Genomic DNA, 17,761 nt, shown 5'->3' on the forward strand with positions numbered 1-17,761 from the left:
AAGCAGTCAGACTGGATGAAGCTAAGCTGCACTAACTGCATGTTGTGACTCTGGGGAGAAAACTTAGTCGTCCCTTTGACCGGCCGCCTGTGCTAAGAAAGGACACATTGTTCTTGTGTTTTGGGTGGATTATGAAGGGACATGTCACAACAGCAAGTTTTTACAAGGTCTTGGGTGTCTGCTCTCGTAGCCATTACTGTCAGGAATGCCGATGAGGCCTAATGAGCTTTTAATCCAGCTGGCGTCATTAGTGGCAGGTCATCTTAAAACAATCTGGGGTCAGGCTGAATTAAGGCTCCAGAGGTCCCCTCCCACCGGGTCACTGAGCATGGCACTTCAGCAGCTTCTGCTTGTCCATGTAAAGCCATTTTCCTGCTGAAAGTTGTTCCATATGCGCAGATGTAAGATGGCTCTATCAGCTCCAAGCTTGCGCTGGACAAGGTTGTAAGATATTTCACTGAAAACTGCAGAAAATGAGGTGATCAGCTGATCTGTCAAAGGTCCAGGAAACAAATGAAAGCACAGCTTCTGATTGGAGGCTTCACATTAGAGTGCAACTGAGGACGGGTTTTCAAACTCCCCAAGACATCTTAATTAATATGGTTACCTCAAGAGCAGTGTGTGGGGTGTGTGTGTGGGTGGGTAGGTATGTGTGTGTGTGTCAGGGTGGGGCTTGTCTTCTTTTTTCTCACTAGGGTGTTTAACAAAAGATGACGGTGATTATAACCACGATGATGACGATGATGATGATGATGATGCATGTGAAGGTAATGGAAGCCGTCCCAGAGGCAGAAAGCACAGCTGTAAAACTTAAAGAGGAAAATCTCTTAAAGGCTCTTGAGCTTGTTTTTATTTTGTAAAACATTACAGGAATAAAAAAAAATCTATTAAAATAATTTTTAACACCAAATCCAGTGTTATAAAAAACAGAATGTAATGACCTAAAAATCATCGTCATATCAGATTCAAAATGATCTCATATTTCCCATGAAATGGTAAAATCTGAAATGTTGTTAATGTTCTTCTGGGAACAAAATGTGGCTTGATGAGCTTTATAAATCATTGTATTGTGTTTTTATTTACATTTTAAACAGCGTATCAGTTCTTTTGGGAGTTCTAAGTTACAAATAGAAGTAGGGAAAAGATGCACTGCTCTGTAGTCAAAGGACAGAAAAAAACTTGGAGCAGAAAATGCATGATCTGAGTTTGCTGGCACAGGAAACGGGTTGGAGCAAACTGTTATGTACAAAGCAGAAGCAGTTGGTCCTACAGGAGCAGAGCACCAGCAGTGCTGCAGTAGTTATAGCACAGGACAGTGTTTGTGGCTAAAACGGAAGCTTCAGCTCCATCTACACACGCTTGTTTGGTTCATTTACCTTTTGTCAAGTAAAAAGAAAAATAGAAGGATGGTTGTGTGCACTGTTCAGCAAATCTAAATGCCGTAGCTCTTAATCCAGACAGCCAGACACTTAAAATGAATCATGCACAGAGCCGGAGATAATTGGTGTGCATAAGATGGGTGTTGGAAGGTTACAGGTACACCCCTTTCCCTCTAAGAAGCTTTCTGAGTAGCTCTGTAATCAGGTGGAGGAAGAGCCTGCCTGTTCCGCTGCAAACGCTGGAATAAATTGAAATGAATTGTCATTCATAATTTACATGTTGCTCTTTTGCAGCGGCTGGGGTAGCGCTAACCACTGTTTGCTCTGGAGCTGAATTTCCATCATGAGCTGTAAACATTTAGAGTCGCCCCCGTGAATATTCATCAGCTGACGGGGGTCGCTGGGAGGGTCTGAGCGGCCGATTTCAGGCTGCCGCATGCATGTGTGTGTTGAGAGAGGTTTCCCTCCTCTTATTAACATGTTCCTCTCTAAACAGCTCCATCCCAGGTCAGCGAAGTCATCAAGGAGAAGGTGCAGCAGCGCAGCATCCAGCTGTCCTGGCAGGAGCCCCACCAACCCAACGGCGTCATCACAGAATATGAAATCAAATACTACGAAAAAGTGAGTGTCTTTCTGAGCTCCTTCTCTTCCGTATCTCAGCCCCACATCCACTTTTCTAATCTCTTCATTTTGTATTCTATCTGTGTGCTGGTGTGAGTGGAATCCTCATGATTCTGCAAGTACCTTCGTTGTCTCATAATTGCAATAATGAATGAGATGCTCATAAGATAAGATAAGTCCTTCTCAGCCTCCCACACGCACATGTTAGCACACACACAATACCGGGCTGCTCGCACTGCCACGGTTAGAAATCTCCTGTCCCTTTCCACACAGATTATACCACCACTTCTCTTTTCAAGTCTGACCACATCAGCTTTTTACAGCCAGGTTTAATGGGATGAGTTTAACCCAGCGAATGAAAGGCGGGCGAGCAGAGCTGTGATACACACCGACCAGTCGGTCGCCCATGTCACTACTGTGCTCTGACCAACTGTAAAAGTGGGAAATTGGAAACAATGAAAACACATCTAACAGACCCTGGCATTCCATTTAGGCTTCAGCTAAACTTTGTTTGGAGATCAACAGCTAAGTACACAAAGCATGCAGCCAAAGGATCCTAATACAATCCTGATATGTTCAGATGTGTTTGTTTCCTGTGTGGCAGACGAGGCTCACAGAGGAAAAATGTTAAATTAGTTGAAGGTCTGACTAAATAAACATTAAGGGATAGATATTTATTCTACTCAATGCTATTTCACATCTTCATTATTTATACAGGCTTTGATTTACTGTGAATGAACATTAAGAAGTAAAACATTCAAACAGTTTTCCCTTCTGATCCAATTTTCTTCAAATAATGCTGAGTGCATGAGAACAATGCCTCAGACAGTCCTGCCAGAAGTTTCATTTAAGGTAGCTTAACTGCAGTTAATGTTTGAAACTATACACAAACTATAAGCAGGTGGAATTAGAAAAGAAGAAAGTTTTAATTGCTTTTGAAGAGCAACTCGGAGCAGTTGGCGGCTAACGTGACAGGTCTCTGATGGGATTAATGTTTTGGAAATGTGCATTATACTAAATCTACCAAGATAATTGTCTATCTCTGAAGAAAGCCTCATCTGAATATATAATATGTAAATTACTCCTAGATGGAAGTGTTTTCATCTCAAATGGTCACAAATTGCAGGTAATTACACTCTGTGATTAATATCTGTAGTTTTAAAGACAAAGACTTTAATGAAAACATTTCAGACTCAGTTATGAGCTGTTTTATGTCACCACAGTTAGATGCTACTGTTTTAAAAAAGTGGTATGAGGAACTTCATACTGTGGAAATTGTTTACAGGACCAGAAGGACCGGATCTACTCCACAGTGAGGTCCAAATCCACCTCAGCGACAGTCAACAACCTAAAGCCCAGCACAGCCTATGTGTTCCAGATCAGAGCTTTCACAGAAGCAGGGTACGGCACCTTCGGCCCCAGACTGGAGATAACCACCAAGGAAGAGGCCACAGGTACGGCCCATTATTAATCAGAGCTGATATGAACAGCATGGCTTCCCCTCAGTAACCTTTGATCAGTTTCATACCTGTTATTTCTACTTCCTGATCTGACACGAAGCCTTGCAGAGTGGAAACTTGCCCGTAGAACCAAACCAAACACATTTTACTCAGCTGGAAGGGACAACTGAAACAATTCCAGCAGCGAGCTGCCTGTAGCTTGTTGCATGCAGCGAGCTGCCTGTAGCTTGTTGCATGCAGCGAGCTGCCTGTAGCGTGCTGAATGTAGCGTGCTGAATGTAGCGTGCTGAATGTAGCGTGCTGCCTGTAGTGTGTGGCGTGCTGAATGTAACGTGTTGCAAGGAAAGTGTGGTGTGCTGCTTGCTACTTCCTGCGTGTAGCCTGCTGCAAGCCGCCTGCAGTGTGGTGCTTGCTACTTGCTGCATGTAGCATGCTGAGTGCAGTGTGCTGGAAGCAGCGTGCAGTGTGCAGTGTGCTGCTTGCTGCGTGTAGTGTTATTGTGCTGCGTGTAGCGTGCTGCATGCAGTGTGCTGCGTGTAGCACGCTGAGTGCTGCATGCTGAAAGCAGCGTGCATTGTGCTGCTTGCTATTTGCTGTATGTAGCGTGCTATTGTGCTGCATGCTGCGTGTGGTGTACTGTGCTGCTTGCTACTTGCTGCGTAAAGTGTTATTGTGCTGCAAGTGGCGTGCTGAGTGCAGTGTGCTGCATGCTGCAAGCAGAGTGCATTGTGCTGCGTGCTGCTTGCTACTTGCTTCTTGCTGCGTGTAGCATGTTAGTGTGCTGCATGTAGCGTGCAGCATGTAGTGCAGGCATGTCAAACTGGTCCAGCAAAGGGCCGTGTGGCTGCAGGTTTTTGTTCCAGCCAGCCAAGAGCACACAGTTTGACCAATCAGCTGTCTGAAGACTGAGATCAGTTGATTGAATCAGTCAAATCTGGTGTGCTGCTGCTTGGTTGGAACAAAAACCTGCAGCCACACGGCCCTTTGCTGGACCAGTTTGACATGCCTGATGTAGTGTGTAGCTTGCTGCGTGTGGTGTACTGTGCTGCTTGCTACTTGCTCCTTGCTGCGTGTAGCATGTTAGTGTGCACCGTGCAAGCAGCCAGACCATTTCGAACAAGAGAAAAGAAAATACTGTGCATTGTGTCCAGTGTAAAACCACATAATCTGCTTTCACCGCAGTGTCTGGGCATCTCAACGGTGTTGACATACTTATATAAATCTGTGTGTTTTTAGTGAATAATAGTAAAGAACGGATGTTCGCTGAGATTTGGGTTTGGCCATATAGCAACAGTTTTATGTTTGTCCTGTTTTATATTTCTACGTTCTTTTCTTTTGTTTTTTTTTTCTATTTTGCACCTTACATTGATTGTGTTGGACAAAAGGAGCAGAAATTCTGTTGAAATGTCAGAACTGCCTCACTAACGTAAAACTGTCAGCTGTTAGTATGAACAACTATTCTCATTTTACAGCTTAAGTCCAAACACTGATGTTACCATGGGGGATTTTATCTTGTCAAATACGTGACTGTATGTATGTATGTAATGTGTGTATATATATATATATGCACGCAACCTGTTAGTGTTCCTAGCTACTGTGGTAATAGCCCAGGGAGATTATTTGCTTTCAAGCAAAGCAAACACAAATTGCTTTGACTTTGTGCTGACAACACCTTACTGGAAAAATCACTAAATGCAAGGACAAGCTACTGTAGTGTCATGAGGATAAAGTCATTTAGATCTAATCAGTTGCATTAGCTCTGTCCCGCGTCTCAGTGTGTTATAGTGAAGGATGATCCTACTGAAATCTTGTGCTGAGGATTTTACATTATGTGACATTCTGTAAATAAACATGCATATTTCTCTATTGTTAGTTTAGAATTCAAGCTCCTTAATTTATAGTTAGGCTTCATTTGAATTCATTGTGGTCAATGTAACCCTTTTTCAGAGAAAAAAGTAGGTCTCTCTGATTTTTTTTTACCATTTACACTCTGTAATGGCTCTAAATATATTAGTAAAACATTTTGTTAAGCATTGCTTGTTGGAAAGTTGCACTTTTGTTAAATGTATTTAAGGGTTAAAACCTCTTTGGTTGCCACATACCTTAGATCCAGTTTCTACATTAAATGGCACATTAATTACTCTTACCACATGCAGAGTGTGTCCTGTAACAAGGTTACAAGCTTGCAAAGTGTCCTTGACCTGCACAGAGAGGCACCAGCCTCCTCTGTGACTGCCTCAAGATGGAAACCTGCAGGTGTGTGACTCCACAGCCAAGTGCTCTTTCTTCTCCCCAAACAGATGATTGGTAGTTTTGAAGCTTGACTTAGTAACAGCTGATGGGATATGGGCACCTTTCTTCATATTTATACAGTGCAGATATAGTTGTTTTCAATGCATAAATTTCCCTCTCACACACGACTTGCACTGACTCTGTCGAAGCTGCTGCAAACTGTTCTTCAGGGCAATCAGCAGCACAGCAAACAGAGTGCTGCGAGAGCTCTGAAAGGGAAACAATTCAACCTGAATGTGCCTTTGTTTGAGATGAAGGGCATCGCCGTCGCCGTCTGGGACTATTAAGCCCACTTTCTGAAACAGTAGAGCCGTGTGTAGAAGAACGACTCAAAAATAGAAGCCCCTGCTCCTCCTCCACTCTCTGAAAGGAGGTGGGGGCAGCTATCAATCTCCATGCTGCTCATTGGGACTTAATTACTGTCTGCCCTACAGATTGCACTTTCTGATGTTAAGTTCACAGCGAACCTCTGTCTTTGTGTCTCTGTCTCCTGTGTGTGTCTCATCAGCTGCGATTGTCTCAAGTGAGCAGAACCCCGTCATCATCATAGCGGTGGTGGCAGTGGCGGGGACCATCATCCTGGTGTTCATGGTGTTCGGCTTCATCATCGGGAGAAGGTACGCTCTCGCGGGCCCCATTGACTCTCCGCTCCTGTGAGTCTGCGCTTGTCAATTAGCCTTTCTGTCACTCACAGGCCTCCACGTCTGTGGAGTCATCACACACGCACACACGTGCACCCATCATCTTGTGGCATGCTGTGCTAATGGGTTGTGATGCGCCTGTTTAGTTTTTTTTTTCACCGCCATCACCACCAGCATCCCAACAAATCTAGCAGAGCCATTATAGAACAAGTAGTTCACAGAAAGAAAGCTGTGTGTGTGTGTGTGTGTGTGTGTGTGTGTGTGTGTGTGTGTGTGTGTGTGTGTGTGTGTGTGTGTGTGTGTGTGAGACTATGTGATCAGTAAGGCAGGATAAAGTGTGGTGCAGATCTTTTTCCATCATCACAAACCACTCTGTCATTCATCATTTTCTCTCTTGAGTATATATATATATATATATATATATATATATATATATATATATATATATATATATATATATATAATATGTGTGTGTATATTGGGGCTGGGCACATTAATGCATTAATTAATTAACACCATTAGTTTTTCTTTATCTCGTGTTAGTGCAGTTTTATTTTGTTTTGTTTTGTTTTCAACCTTGTTGCTACTGGCTCTGAACCAGAGGAACGTCATACAGAGGCTGCATCCAGGCCTCTTCCTCAATGTCTGGTCCTGCTGCAGGGGTGATGATGGAATCAGGAGAGAGCAGCTTTATTAACATAAAGAGACATTTTCTGTCTGGAACTTAAAAAAGAAAATAAAAAAAGAACCAACATTTCTCTTTGGCTTCTGGTTCGGTGGATCTTGGTCATATTAAGATGAAACTTCCAGCTGTGGAATCTGTGAGATGTGAGCTTTCAGTAGAGGAGCCGTTTGTTCGTGTTCATGGGGAAACATCATCTGTGTTTACATGTTTTTAGGACTTTGTGTACCTGGTCTTTTAATTATTGTTGTCTTAACTGTGTTTGTTGGTGATAGAAATGGTTTTACTGAGCTGGTAGCTGAGATTCTGGACTTTCTGTGGATACCACACATGTTTATAGTTACATCTACAGACCTGACGCTACACCTGGAAACCAGATGTTAACCCTTAACTCCCGGTAGCGGAGGCTGCAGGTGCACCTTTTGGAATGTGTTACCAAACATTTTGAAAACAGACAAATTAGAATTTGTGATAAATATCTACTATAGAAAATTGGTTGTCATTTTTGAAGAACCACATTTTATTTCTATTTTTAGGTTTTAAAATAAAGAAAAACATAAAACTTTTGCAAAAAGAAGATAGACTTTCTTCTATGGCAGGCATGTCAAACTGGTCCAGCAAAGGGCCGTGTGGCTGCAGGTTTTTGTTCCAACCAAGCAGCAGCACACCAGATTTGACTGATTCAATCAACTGATCTCAGTCTTCAGACAGCTGATTGGTCAAACTGTGTGCTCTTGGCTGGCTGGAACAAAAACCTGCAGCCACACGGCCCTTTGCTGGACCAGTTTGACATGCCTGTTCTATGGGATGTAGATATTTGAAAAATTATGTAATAAAAATGTCCATAGTTTCCAAACTAATGACAAAAAATAGATAAAAACATTCCTGGTACTTTTAGTGTTATTATGTTGTGGAAATTCAACACAATTTTTCCATAAAAATGGAAAAAATGCCAAAAACCCTGCATATGTTATGTCTATATTTAAAAACATGAATTAGCTCTTTAGCATGTTTAGCCATGTATTAACAGCCATTGTGGAAGGGCCAGAGCCGCAGGTTGAACACCCTCGATTTAGTGTTTGTAGACCAGAATTTACTGAATTTTCTCCATATAGCAGTAGGCCTACTTTTAGAGGAAAAGGTCATTTTCCGTGTAACAATGGGATTAATCGTGATTAATCGCACCACTTTATGTGATCAATAACTTTAATCATTGTCCAGCACTAATAATAATAATAATAATTATATATATATATACACATACACATATAACAATACACATAACATGTGTAACATTTACCATGTCTAAAAAAGGGTAGGACTTAGTTAATCCCATCCTTTCATCCAATTACCAATAATTGCACTTTATAAAGAACCTGTAAAATTTATTAAAAAAAGAAAATATACACAGTGAAGAAAAAATAATCTATTATTTTAAATTAAATTTTAGAGCTGTAATTTCATATCCACCTAGACATTCATACCAGCACACGCCGTGCACCCTGAGAGCATCTCCTTCCCGTCTAGGACCAGCGTTTTCTTTTGGATTCTTCATCTCGCTCTTAAACACTGCGACATGTCGTAGATGAAATGACTTCCTCTTGTGTTTTCTTGACGGTGGAAACGCAGCGGCTTGGTCGTCACTGCCACCTACTGGTGAGCAGTGTGGAGCAGCATGTCAGGCAGAGTGGGTGATGTGTGGTATCAGACAGCAGCATCCTCTACACTTACGGCTGGAAAACTGTCAGAATCTTCACAAATGAGGAGGATTAAGTGGTTTTTGGTGGATTTGGTTTACAGCTGTGAAGAACCACCTACATGCCCACAAACAGCTTCTCTCACCACAATGATGTATTCAATGGTTTAAATTTGATGTTAAATTATTGCGGTTCGACTTTTTAAATTCTGACCCTGTGATTGGTTGTTTATTCTTGTAAGGAACAAATAAATAATGGCTGTGATTAGGGCTGGACGATGAATCAGTTTTAAATCTAAATTACATCTTAAAACATTACAGTTAGCAAATTTTGTGATTAATTTTCACGTTTGACCTGCAGCATGCAGTTTTACAGTTGGAGGCGCTGCAGGCGTCATTCCATCTGAATTCCCACGTGGTTGGAGTGGGATCAGCGGGATAAAGACGTATGTTGTCCCACGTGGTTGGAGTGAATTCAGTGGAATAATGGAATCATGCAGAGAGAAATGAGGATCTGTGGTGGAATCCAGATGAATACCCTCAGACTGTTTAGATAAGGATGAAACCTGTTCTAGAGGAAACTGCCGTGTTTTGTAAGTGAAGCCGTTCACATCTCCGCTTCACGTGCTGGTTCGAGTACAGGAAGTTCGTATTTATGCCATCATCCTCCATCTGATGGTAGAAACGGAAGCTGGGATTTAAAAGATTAAATCTTATTTTGTGACTAAACACTTTTTTTTCTCTTTAGCTAATTATTATTTATTTATTTGTTCATTTTATATGGTTTGTTTTTATTTAATTTTATTCTTTTATTTTATTCGTCTTTTTTTTTAATTTCTCGACTATGTTTGTGTTTGTTATGAAATTGTAAACAACTTCAGGTGTTAAGAAGTTAAATCACAAACCAAATCACAATATTTGTTAGAGAAATTACATTTCTAATTTTTTCAGCCCTGGTGATGATTTAACGAGGACGTTTCAGCCTAAACATCTCTGCACTAAACATGCTGATCCCTCTTTTTATCCAACTCAAAGTTTTTTAAATGAATGAATTAATAACTGAAGCTAACTGGAAATTCCTCAGAATAGCAAATAAGGAAGGGCTTTAGGAAGCATGTCATACACACACACACACACACACACACACACACACACACACACACACACACACACACACACACACACACACACACACACACACACACACACACACACACACAGGCATTTCCATCCAGACTAAGTGCATATCCATCCCTCGTGTCATCACCTTTTTCAGACCAACTCTGCATCAAATCACCTGCTTGAAGGACCTCCAGCATGTTCATTCCCGGTGCATGTGTTATGTTACGCCTCATGATGCTTGAGCTGCTTTTGCAGGTCTGAGGCTGTTTGCCTTCAGCTGCTCAGCTGGGTTTCTTAAAGAGATTTGTCTTGTGCTGCATTAGTTGCTGCATTAAAACTCTTACAATTTAGGGCATTTATTTCTGCAGCACAATCATTTGATTCTGCCACTCTCTTCCCTTTCCCCCTGCAGGCACTGCGGGTACAGCAAAGCCGACCAGGAGGGAGACGAGGAGCTCTACTTCCAGTGTGAGTGCCTGCATTAACACGTATGTACAGTGTGTAGAGACGCAGAGGCTGACAGAGACGTCGCCACGCTGAAAGGAAGAATGCCTTAAACTCATTAGCACCCGCTGGCATGACTGTTATTCCGGTTCATTTGATTTGAGGCACAGCCGGGATCTATTAGCAGAACTTGTGCTGCTGATTGGCTTGAGTCTGTCTGTGCAGATGAAGAAGTCAGGAAACTACAAAGGCATGAGTGTGACAGCTGCCAGGGAGGGAGGAAGCGGTTGACCAGGGCAGGGAGGCCAGTTCTTAAAGATAAAACCTTTCATAAGTCTGGTGGACAGTTTTCTGGTCTGCACACACTTTGCTGTCATGAGATCTGCTTCTATCAGTACCTTTTCTTTTGATTTGATTTTTTTTGTTTTAACTGATGCAACACCTCTAATGATGCCCCTGGAGAAACAGTTGCACAGTTTCCCCAAATGGAGCCGTAATGATCTGCTCTGTGGGTAACTGCTGATTTGGAAACAAAGGGTCAGGAGTGTCACAAAGCGCTCAGAGAGAGCAGAGGCAGAGGCAGAGAGCCCAGCTTGGCTTCTGCTAAGTGTCTGACAGATGCGCCTCAGTAGTTCACAAGTCACACCTGCTGGAAAAGGAAAAACTGGGAGGAAATACAAACAAGGTGCGAGTAGAGCTTAGTGGAAGAGTCTGGGATACAGTAACAAATGAAGAGAGGCTGTCACGAGCTGGATAGTCTGCAAATCCGACAAGTAGACCCAATTTGTCCGGCATGTAAAAGTGGGGAAGTGGTGATAAAAACAGCTCCTATCAGATCTGCTGACATCTTGGATGGACGAAGCAATTATCGGAGCAAGTGGAAGGAAATCTCAGCTGCCAGCAAACAATGAATTTGTTGTATTTACGCTGGCGGGTTGGCCAGAGTGCCTTCCATACACAGGAAGAGTCCCCAACTGGAACGGCTGCATGCTCTGCCGGCCGGCTCCGGCCTGGTTTATCAGCTGCACCGTCTCACGCTTGTCAGATTATATTGTTGTAGGTGAAATTTAAAAAGCAGAGCCTAGCAGTCCCCATGAGTGGTTTGTTTATTTAATAATGCATAATATTGTAATTCATGGTTAATTTGGTGCACTATGCAAAGCAGTATTCTCATACCTTATCTCTGACCTTTCCCTCATTGTACCACAAACTCTCCCCTTCACCTCATGGATATTCATAAGTTAGATTTTTTCCCTCTTCCCTCAGTCCCACATGTCCTGCCTGAAGCATCGGGCTAACAAGAGTGCTGTCCCTGCCTCTCGCTCCTAAATCTCTTTTGCTTTTATATTTCCTGTATTATTCTTTGAGGGTGAATGTTCATTTAGAGGTAGAAAAGCTGATTTTCCGGCCCAAAGAAAGGTCTCCTTCAGCAGCCAGATGAGAAGCGATGAGGGTGGGAGCAGAAACACTGACTCTTAATCAGCAGATATTTGATATTTGGGGATAGTATTGTGACTTGTACAGTCCTTGTAGTAACTAATAATGTAATAATGACCAATAACAGACTCATTTTGACCATTTTAGATGTAATAAAGCCAATTTATAATATAGTTTTGAGCTGATAATGTAATACATTATTATGCTAATCGTAGGTTTTTGCCAAAGATGAGAAAAAGCTTTTAAAAATGTAATAACTGCTGCAGATAATGTAATAATATGAGATTTTAACAATTTGCTCATCAAAAATAGGTATGATTACATCCCGTACCGGCTGTTTTTATGGTATCACAGTTCCTAACAGACCTGCAAATGAGAAGCTTAAAGCATGAAAACACAGAAGCTGAAATTTTCACATGTTCGTTTTAAGGCATTGCCCTAGGATATTTTGTACGTTTGCCATTTTATTTATTCACTGGTCATACAGGAGTTCATGAATCATTTGGTACTTTCAGAGGATGATATCATGGCAGTGTGTGTGGGGCTCAGCTGCAGCCAGGTGAAAGGTAGCTGACAGCCTCATAAAAGCAACCGAGCGCAGGTTACGCAGGTCTTTGCTTTTTTTCTGAATTTATCCAGATTGAAAAGCCTTTTAGACACTGTTCAGCAATTCCCTCTGAATCTCTGGTCTTACTAATCGTTTGCCTGTCAAGTGCCTGCTGGTGCGCAGTGTGCATATTTAATCATAACAGTAATCCTCTTACCTTTCTACAGTTAAATTTCCAGGCACCAAAACCTACATTGACCCTGAAACCTACGAGGACCCAAACAGGGCTGTCCATCAATTTGCCAAGGAGCTGGATGCCTCCTGCATTAAAATCGAACGAGTTATTGGAGCAGGTGAGCCCGTCTCGTGCCGCTCAGCTCTTTCCGTTTAGCGACTGCATGCTCTCATATATCATGCTGACAGCCAAATATTTACACCTTGAATGGGGACACAGCTTTATGCATCCTGTATTGATAGAGCAATCGCATAGAGGGGAAAAAGTTCATTGCAATTAATGTGTGGTCTGCATCTGGTAGAGGCAGTCAGAGAGATAACCACAGCTGAAAAACTGCTGCCACATGGGCTTTTACAGAGGCAGCCAATGACAGCATCTATGCATCTCCAGCATGTCTTATTATAGGTCTCGCTGTTATTCCCCTGAGCATAACAAGGTGTCGTACTCCAATTTGTATTCTAGTGCTGCGCAGCTGCTTTGTCTCAAAATACACTAATAAATTTGTCTTTGTGAAGCGCTTGATCCTTTCTTTTTTTCTTTGTAACTACTGGCCCTTTCACTCATGAGCAGTTTCAATCCTCTCAGGAGAGTTTGGGGAGGTGTGCAGCGGTCGGCTGAAGCTGCCCGGGAAGCGGGACGTGTCGGTCGCCATCAAGACACTGAAAGTGGGCTACACAGAGAAGCAGAGGCGGGACTTCCTGTGCGAGGCCAGCATCATGGGACAGTTTGACCATCCCAATGTCGTCCATCTGGAGGGAGTCGTGACCAGAGGTACGAAGCAGCTGTATTTAGCTGATGTTATGCCTGATCACATTAACCGCCCCTTCAACATGTTTTCACTAATAAAAGGAGCAGACGGCAACTTTGAATTAAAGTGAGCAGCTAAGAATAACGTGGAGTCCGTTTGGGCTCAGACTTGTAGGTATTGATTAATCATCTTCGTTTTTGTTCATTATTTTCTTACTTCTTTCTTCAGGGAAACCCGTCATGATTGTCATCGAGTACATGGAGAACGGCTCATTAGACGCCTTCCTCAGGGTGAGTATCACCTTCAAAGTGCAGGAGCCTGAACGCAGCATCTTTTGTAACTTTTCTCTGCATTTTGCTGGAGCGTCCCAGAGAGCAGGGAGTCTGCAGTGGGACCTGAACGGCGCATAAATATCATAAATCTTGTGCTGGAGCTGCTGCAGTGCTGTGACCTACATTTCCCCGATGGTCAGTGAAGATGGCTGACCTGCCTGTGTTTCTCTGTGCTGTGCAGAAACATGATGGTCAGTTCACAGTCATCCAGTTGGTGGGGATGCTGCGGGGCATAGCAGCGGGAATGAGATATCTTGCTGATATGGGCTATGTCCATCGAGATCTGGCTGCACGAAACATCCTCGTCAACAGCAATCTTGTATGCAAAGTCTCTGACTTCGGCCTGTCCAGGGTGATAGACGACGACCCCGAGGCTGTCTACACAACAACGGTGAGTCAGCTGAAGCGCTCGCTCGCCTGGTCTGAGTTCTCTAATCAGGCTGCTGCTGAAACCAAAGCACACACTGAAGTAGTCTGCAGGATTTCTATCATATACAACATTTATTCATTCAGAGAAAATGTGGAGTTTATGACAAATGTAAGGTTTTTGTTCAGGATCCAGATTCACAGTTTATAGACAAACTGGAACTACGTCTCTAATGTTAAATACAAAAACAAGGATGAGGAATTACTGGTAAAAGAAACAAAATGCTGATTCATGATCTGTGTCATGTTTAACACACTACAGACAAATAAATAAATCTATAATAAACTGCAGCTTTGTTATTGTGCTGTTTTTGAAGAAGTTGTTAAGTCATTAAAAATAATCTATCCGGTCTGCAGGTGTAAGCGGTGCGAAGTTTAAATGACTTTGGTTTGTAGCCAAATAACAACAACTGCTTTATTTGTTTATTTACACAAACTGCATCCAACCATTAAAACTGCGACAGTCCATGAAGTAAAGAGCAGCCCAGTTTCTGTCTTTGTGTTCATATTCCTGGTAGTTAGTGTGTTAGCGTGCGCTTCAGTGTCTCTAACTGATGTTTTAGGGGAGGATGAAGGAATTAATGATCTTTACGTCTCCTCTGACCTGCGTTTTTAATGAACAGGGTGGGAAAATACCCGTCCGATGGACTGCACCAGAAGCCATCCAGTATCGTAAATTCACCTCTGCGAGCGACGTGTGGAGTTATGGCATCGTCATGTGGGAAGTCATGTCCTACGGGGAGCGGCCCTACTGGGACATGTCCAACCAAGATGTGAGTTACTCCCTAAAACCCAGTCACCAGCACAACATGATGACTTTGTCTCAGGTTCTGAACTACCTCAGAGCAAAAAAAAAAAAACCTTTTGAATATCTTTACTAAACCTTGAAGATGTTTTTTCTAACGTGGAAAACAGATGTTGGGAAGCAGACACATGGCCTTAGGCTCCGCCTCTTTTTGTCAGTATTTGCCATCTTAATGCCCATTTTTCACTTTTATGTATTATCAAGTTCACAAATTAAATTTAACCAAAGTAAAATATTTCTTTTACACACATGAAAGATTTTCTATATTTTCTGTTTTAATTCTTTGTAATATTGAATTATTTGATATTTGAAATAATTTCTGATCTACATGATCAATGAATGCATTTCATGACTAAATACAGTCATTTTAAACTAATTAGTAAAAAAGTGCCATAATAATAATAATAATAATATTATTAATAATATTAATATTAATAATAATAATAATAATAATAATAATAATAATAAAGAAGTGTTCTTGACACTGACGTTCAGCTCTGTTTTTGATCTGTACGAGCTGAAGTGGAGCATAAATTAAGAAATGTAGAATTTTTGCCTTAATTAAGCCGTAATGATGCCCGAATGAAGTCCTTCCTCTAAAAGACAGAGAATCAGAGACCAGAATCCCAGACTGTGGTTTGGTTTTGATCCTGTTTAACGAGACCCCCATGAGAACAGTTGGGCGGGTACGGTAACCTTCGGCTTAATTAGTTCAACTAGTCCTGCTATAATCATGCAGTTTGAATCCATTTGAAGTAGAAACAAGCCTGAAGTGGACACGAATTAAAACAAAGTCCTGAAAACGTGGAGCTGCTGGGGTTATTAATATAAACAGCAGAGGTGGAAAACACTCGTCATGCAGAATGCTTGATTTAAATGTCTTTAAAAGTTTATAATGACTTATGGAAATGGGAAGCAGTGTGAGTCGCAGCATTGAACCAATTACACTGCAAACAAACTCACGCACACGTTGCCGTTTGTGTCGGCCTCGTTGCTTTGTGGTACAGAAAAAAATAAACATGGATTTTAATGACTTGCTGCAAAAAACATGCATCAAAGTTGTTTCTGTTGGGAATACGACTCAACCTGTTAGACCGTTTAATGTCTCTACTGCATCATCTTAGCTTGGACATGAGACCGGAAACGTGGAAATAAAAACGGAGATCATGTGTTATGATGCTGTGTTACACAGCCCCAAATAAGGTGGGACATAATGTAAATATAAACACAACAATGATTTATAAATCTCATCAGCTCATCTTTTATTCCCAGTAGAAGATCAGCAACATGTCAGATAATGAAACGGAGACATTTCACCACGTGATGGAAAATAAGTGATAGTGTATCTGATGCAGCAACACGTCTGGAAAAAGTAGTTCCAGGGTGATGTTCATCATGGTGTAAAAAGTGGTTCCAGGGTGATGTTCATCATGGTGTAAAAAGTGGTTCCAGGGTGATGTTCGGCACGGTGTAAAAAGTAGTTCCAGGGTGATGTTCAGCATGGTGTAAAAAGTGGTTCCAGGGTGATGTTCGGCACGGTGTAAAAAGTAGTTCCAGGGTGATGTTCAGCATGGTGTAAAAAGTGGTTCCAGGGTGATGTTCGGCACGGTGTAAAAAGTAGTTCCAGGGTGATGTTCGGCACGGTGTAAAAAGTAGTTCCAGGGTGATGTTCAGCATGGTGTAAAAAGTAGTTCCAGGGTGATGTTCAGCACGGTGTAAAAAGTAGTTCCAGGGTGATTTTCAGCATGGTGTAAAAAGTGGTTCCAGGGTGATGTTCGGCACGGTGTAAAAAGTAGTTCCAGGGTGATGTTCATCATGGTGTAAAAAGTAGTTCCAGGGTGGTGTTCAGCACGGTGTAAAAAGTAGTTCCAGGGTGATGTTCATCATGGTGTAAAAAGTAGTTCCAGGGTGATGTTCATCATGGTGTAAAAAGTAGTTCCAGGGTGATGTTCAGCATGGTGTAAAAAGAAGTTCCAGGGTGATGTTCGGCACGGTGTAAAAAGTAGTTCCAGGGTGATGTTAGGCACGGTGTAAAAAGTAGTTCCAGGGTGCTTTTAATGCAGAAGATTACCAGCATCCAGCCTTGGCCCAGGCACACAGAGATTCCTCCTGATTCTCTGAATCTTTTGTTGATTTTATAGTTTGTCTCAGATTGGTGAAGCTCTGTCCATCTTTCCATCTGAGAGACTCTGCCTCTCTGAAATGCTCCTTTTATACCAGTCATGTTACTGACCTGTTACCAGGTAACCTGGTTAGTTGTCCAATGTTCCTCCAGGTGTTTCTGGTTTGTACCAGGTACTTTTCCAGCCTTTTGTTGCCCCTGTTCCAGCACAGTGCCCCGACCTTATTGAACTAGGTGTTGTAGAAAGTTAAAGCTAAGCATATTAATTTTAAATAAACAAACTTGCCAAGCATTATGTGATAGTTTTGTACCCTTTTTAGAATTTTTTACATCTATAAATGATAATATTTATTATACAAAAGCTGAGCTAGATTTAACATCAGGATACAAATCACCTGAAAATAAAGTTGAAAATATTTAAATCCCATGAAAGTTGAGTGCAACGAAAGAGCAACCTCTTTTTTTGTACATGAGGATTAAATCATGACCTCCTGAATCAGACAAATTCAGAATCTCTTTTTTAATCTATGAACTCTGCAGTCATACCGTCAGGTAAACTGTGAGAGCTGACTCTTCAGATTGCAACATTTTCCATCCTCAAAAAACACATTTGCATTTTCAAGTCTGACACGTCATTTTATAAAAGTCACAAATTGCCATAATGATTGACTTTCCTGCGGTTGTCTGAGTGCTGTTGCCTGCCTTCCTGCCAGCTCCCACCGTCAGAGTCCAACTGTGCCAGACCTCTTGAAGCTGTTCCCTATTCCTGGAC

General features: G+C 41.9%; 1 protein-coding gene across 4 annotated transcripts in view; it reads left to right on the forward strand.

Moving 5' to 3' along the window:
* epha7 (eph receptor A7) overlaps positions 1-17,761 on the forward strand; it is a 96,285-nt gene that overhangs the window by 71,587 nt on the left and 6,937 nt on the right. Inside the window, exons 6-14 of one of the 4 annotated variants that reach the window (XM_041976064.1) lie at positions 1,876-2,000; positions 3,286-3,454; positions 6,261-6,405; positions 10,306-10,361; positions 12,549-12,674; positions 13,142-13,327; positions 13,533-13,594; positions 13,818-14,027; positions 14,686-14,835. In XM_041976064.1, the coding sequence (XP_041831998.1) occupies positions 1,876-2,000; positions 3,286-3,454; positions 6,261-6,405; positions 10,306-10,361; positions 12,549-12,674; positions 13,142-13,327; positions 13,533-13,594; positions 13,818-14,027; positions 14,686-14,835 (1,229 nt within the window). The remainder of the gene's footprint in view (positions 1-1,875; positions 2,001-3,285; positions 3,455-6,260; positions 6,406-10,305; positions 10,362-12,548; positions 12,675-13,141; positions 13,328-13,532; positions 13,595-13,817; positions 14,028-14,685; positions 14,836-17,761) is intronic. The other 3 variants (XM_041976065.1, XM_041976066.1, XM_041976067.1) reach the window with 3 other exon arrangements.

Source organism: Melanotaenia boesemani, chromosome 22, assembly GCF_017639745.1.
Source record: "Melanotaenia boesemani isolate fMelBoe1 chromosome 22, fMelBoe1.pri, whole genome shotgun sequence".
NCBI classification, from domain to species: Eukaryota; Metazoa; Chordata; class Actinopteri; order Atheriniformes; family Melanotaeniidae; genus Melanotaenia; species Melanotaenia boesemani.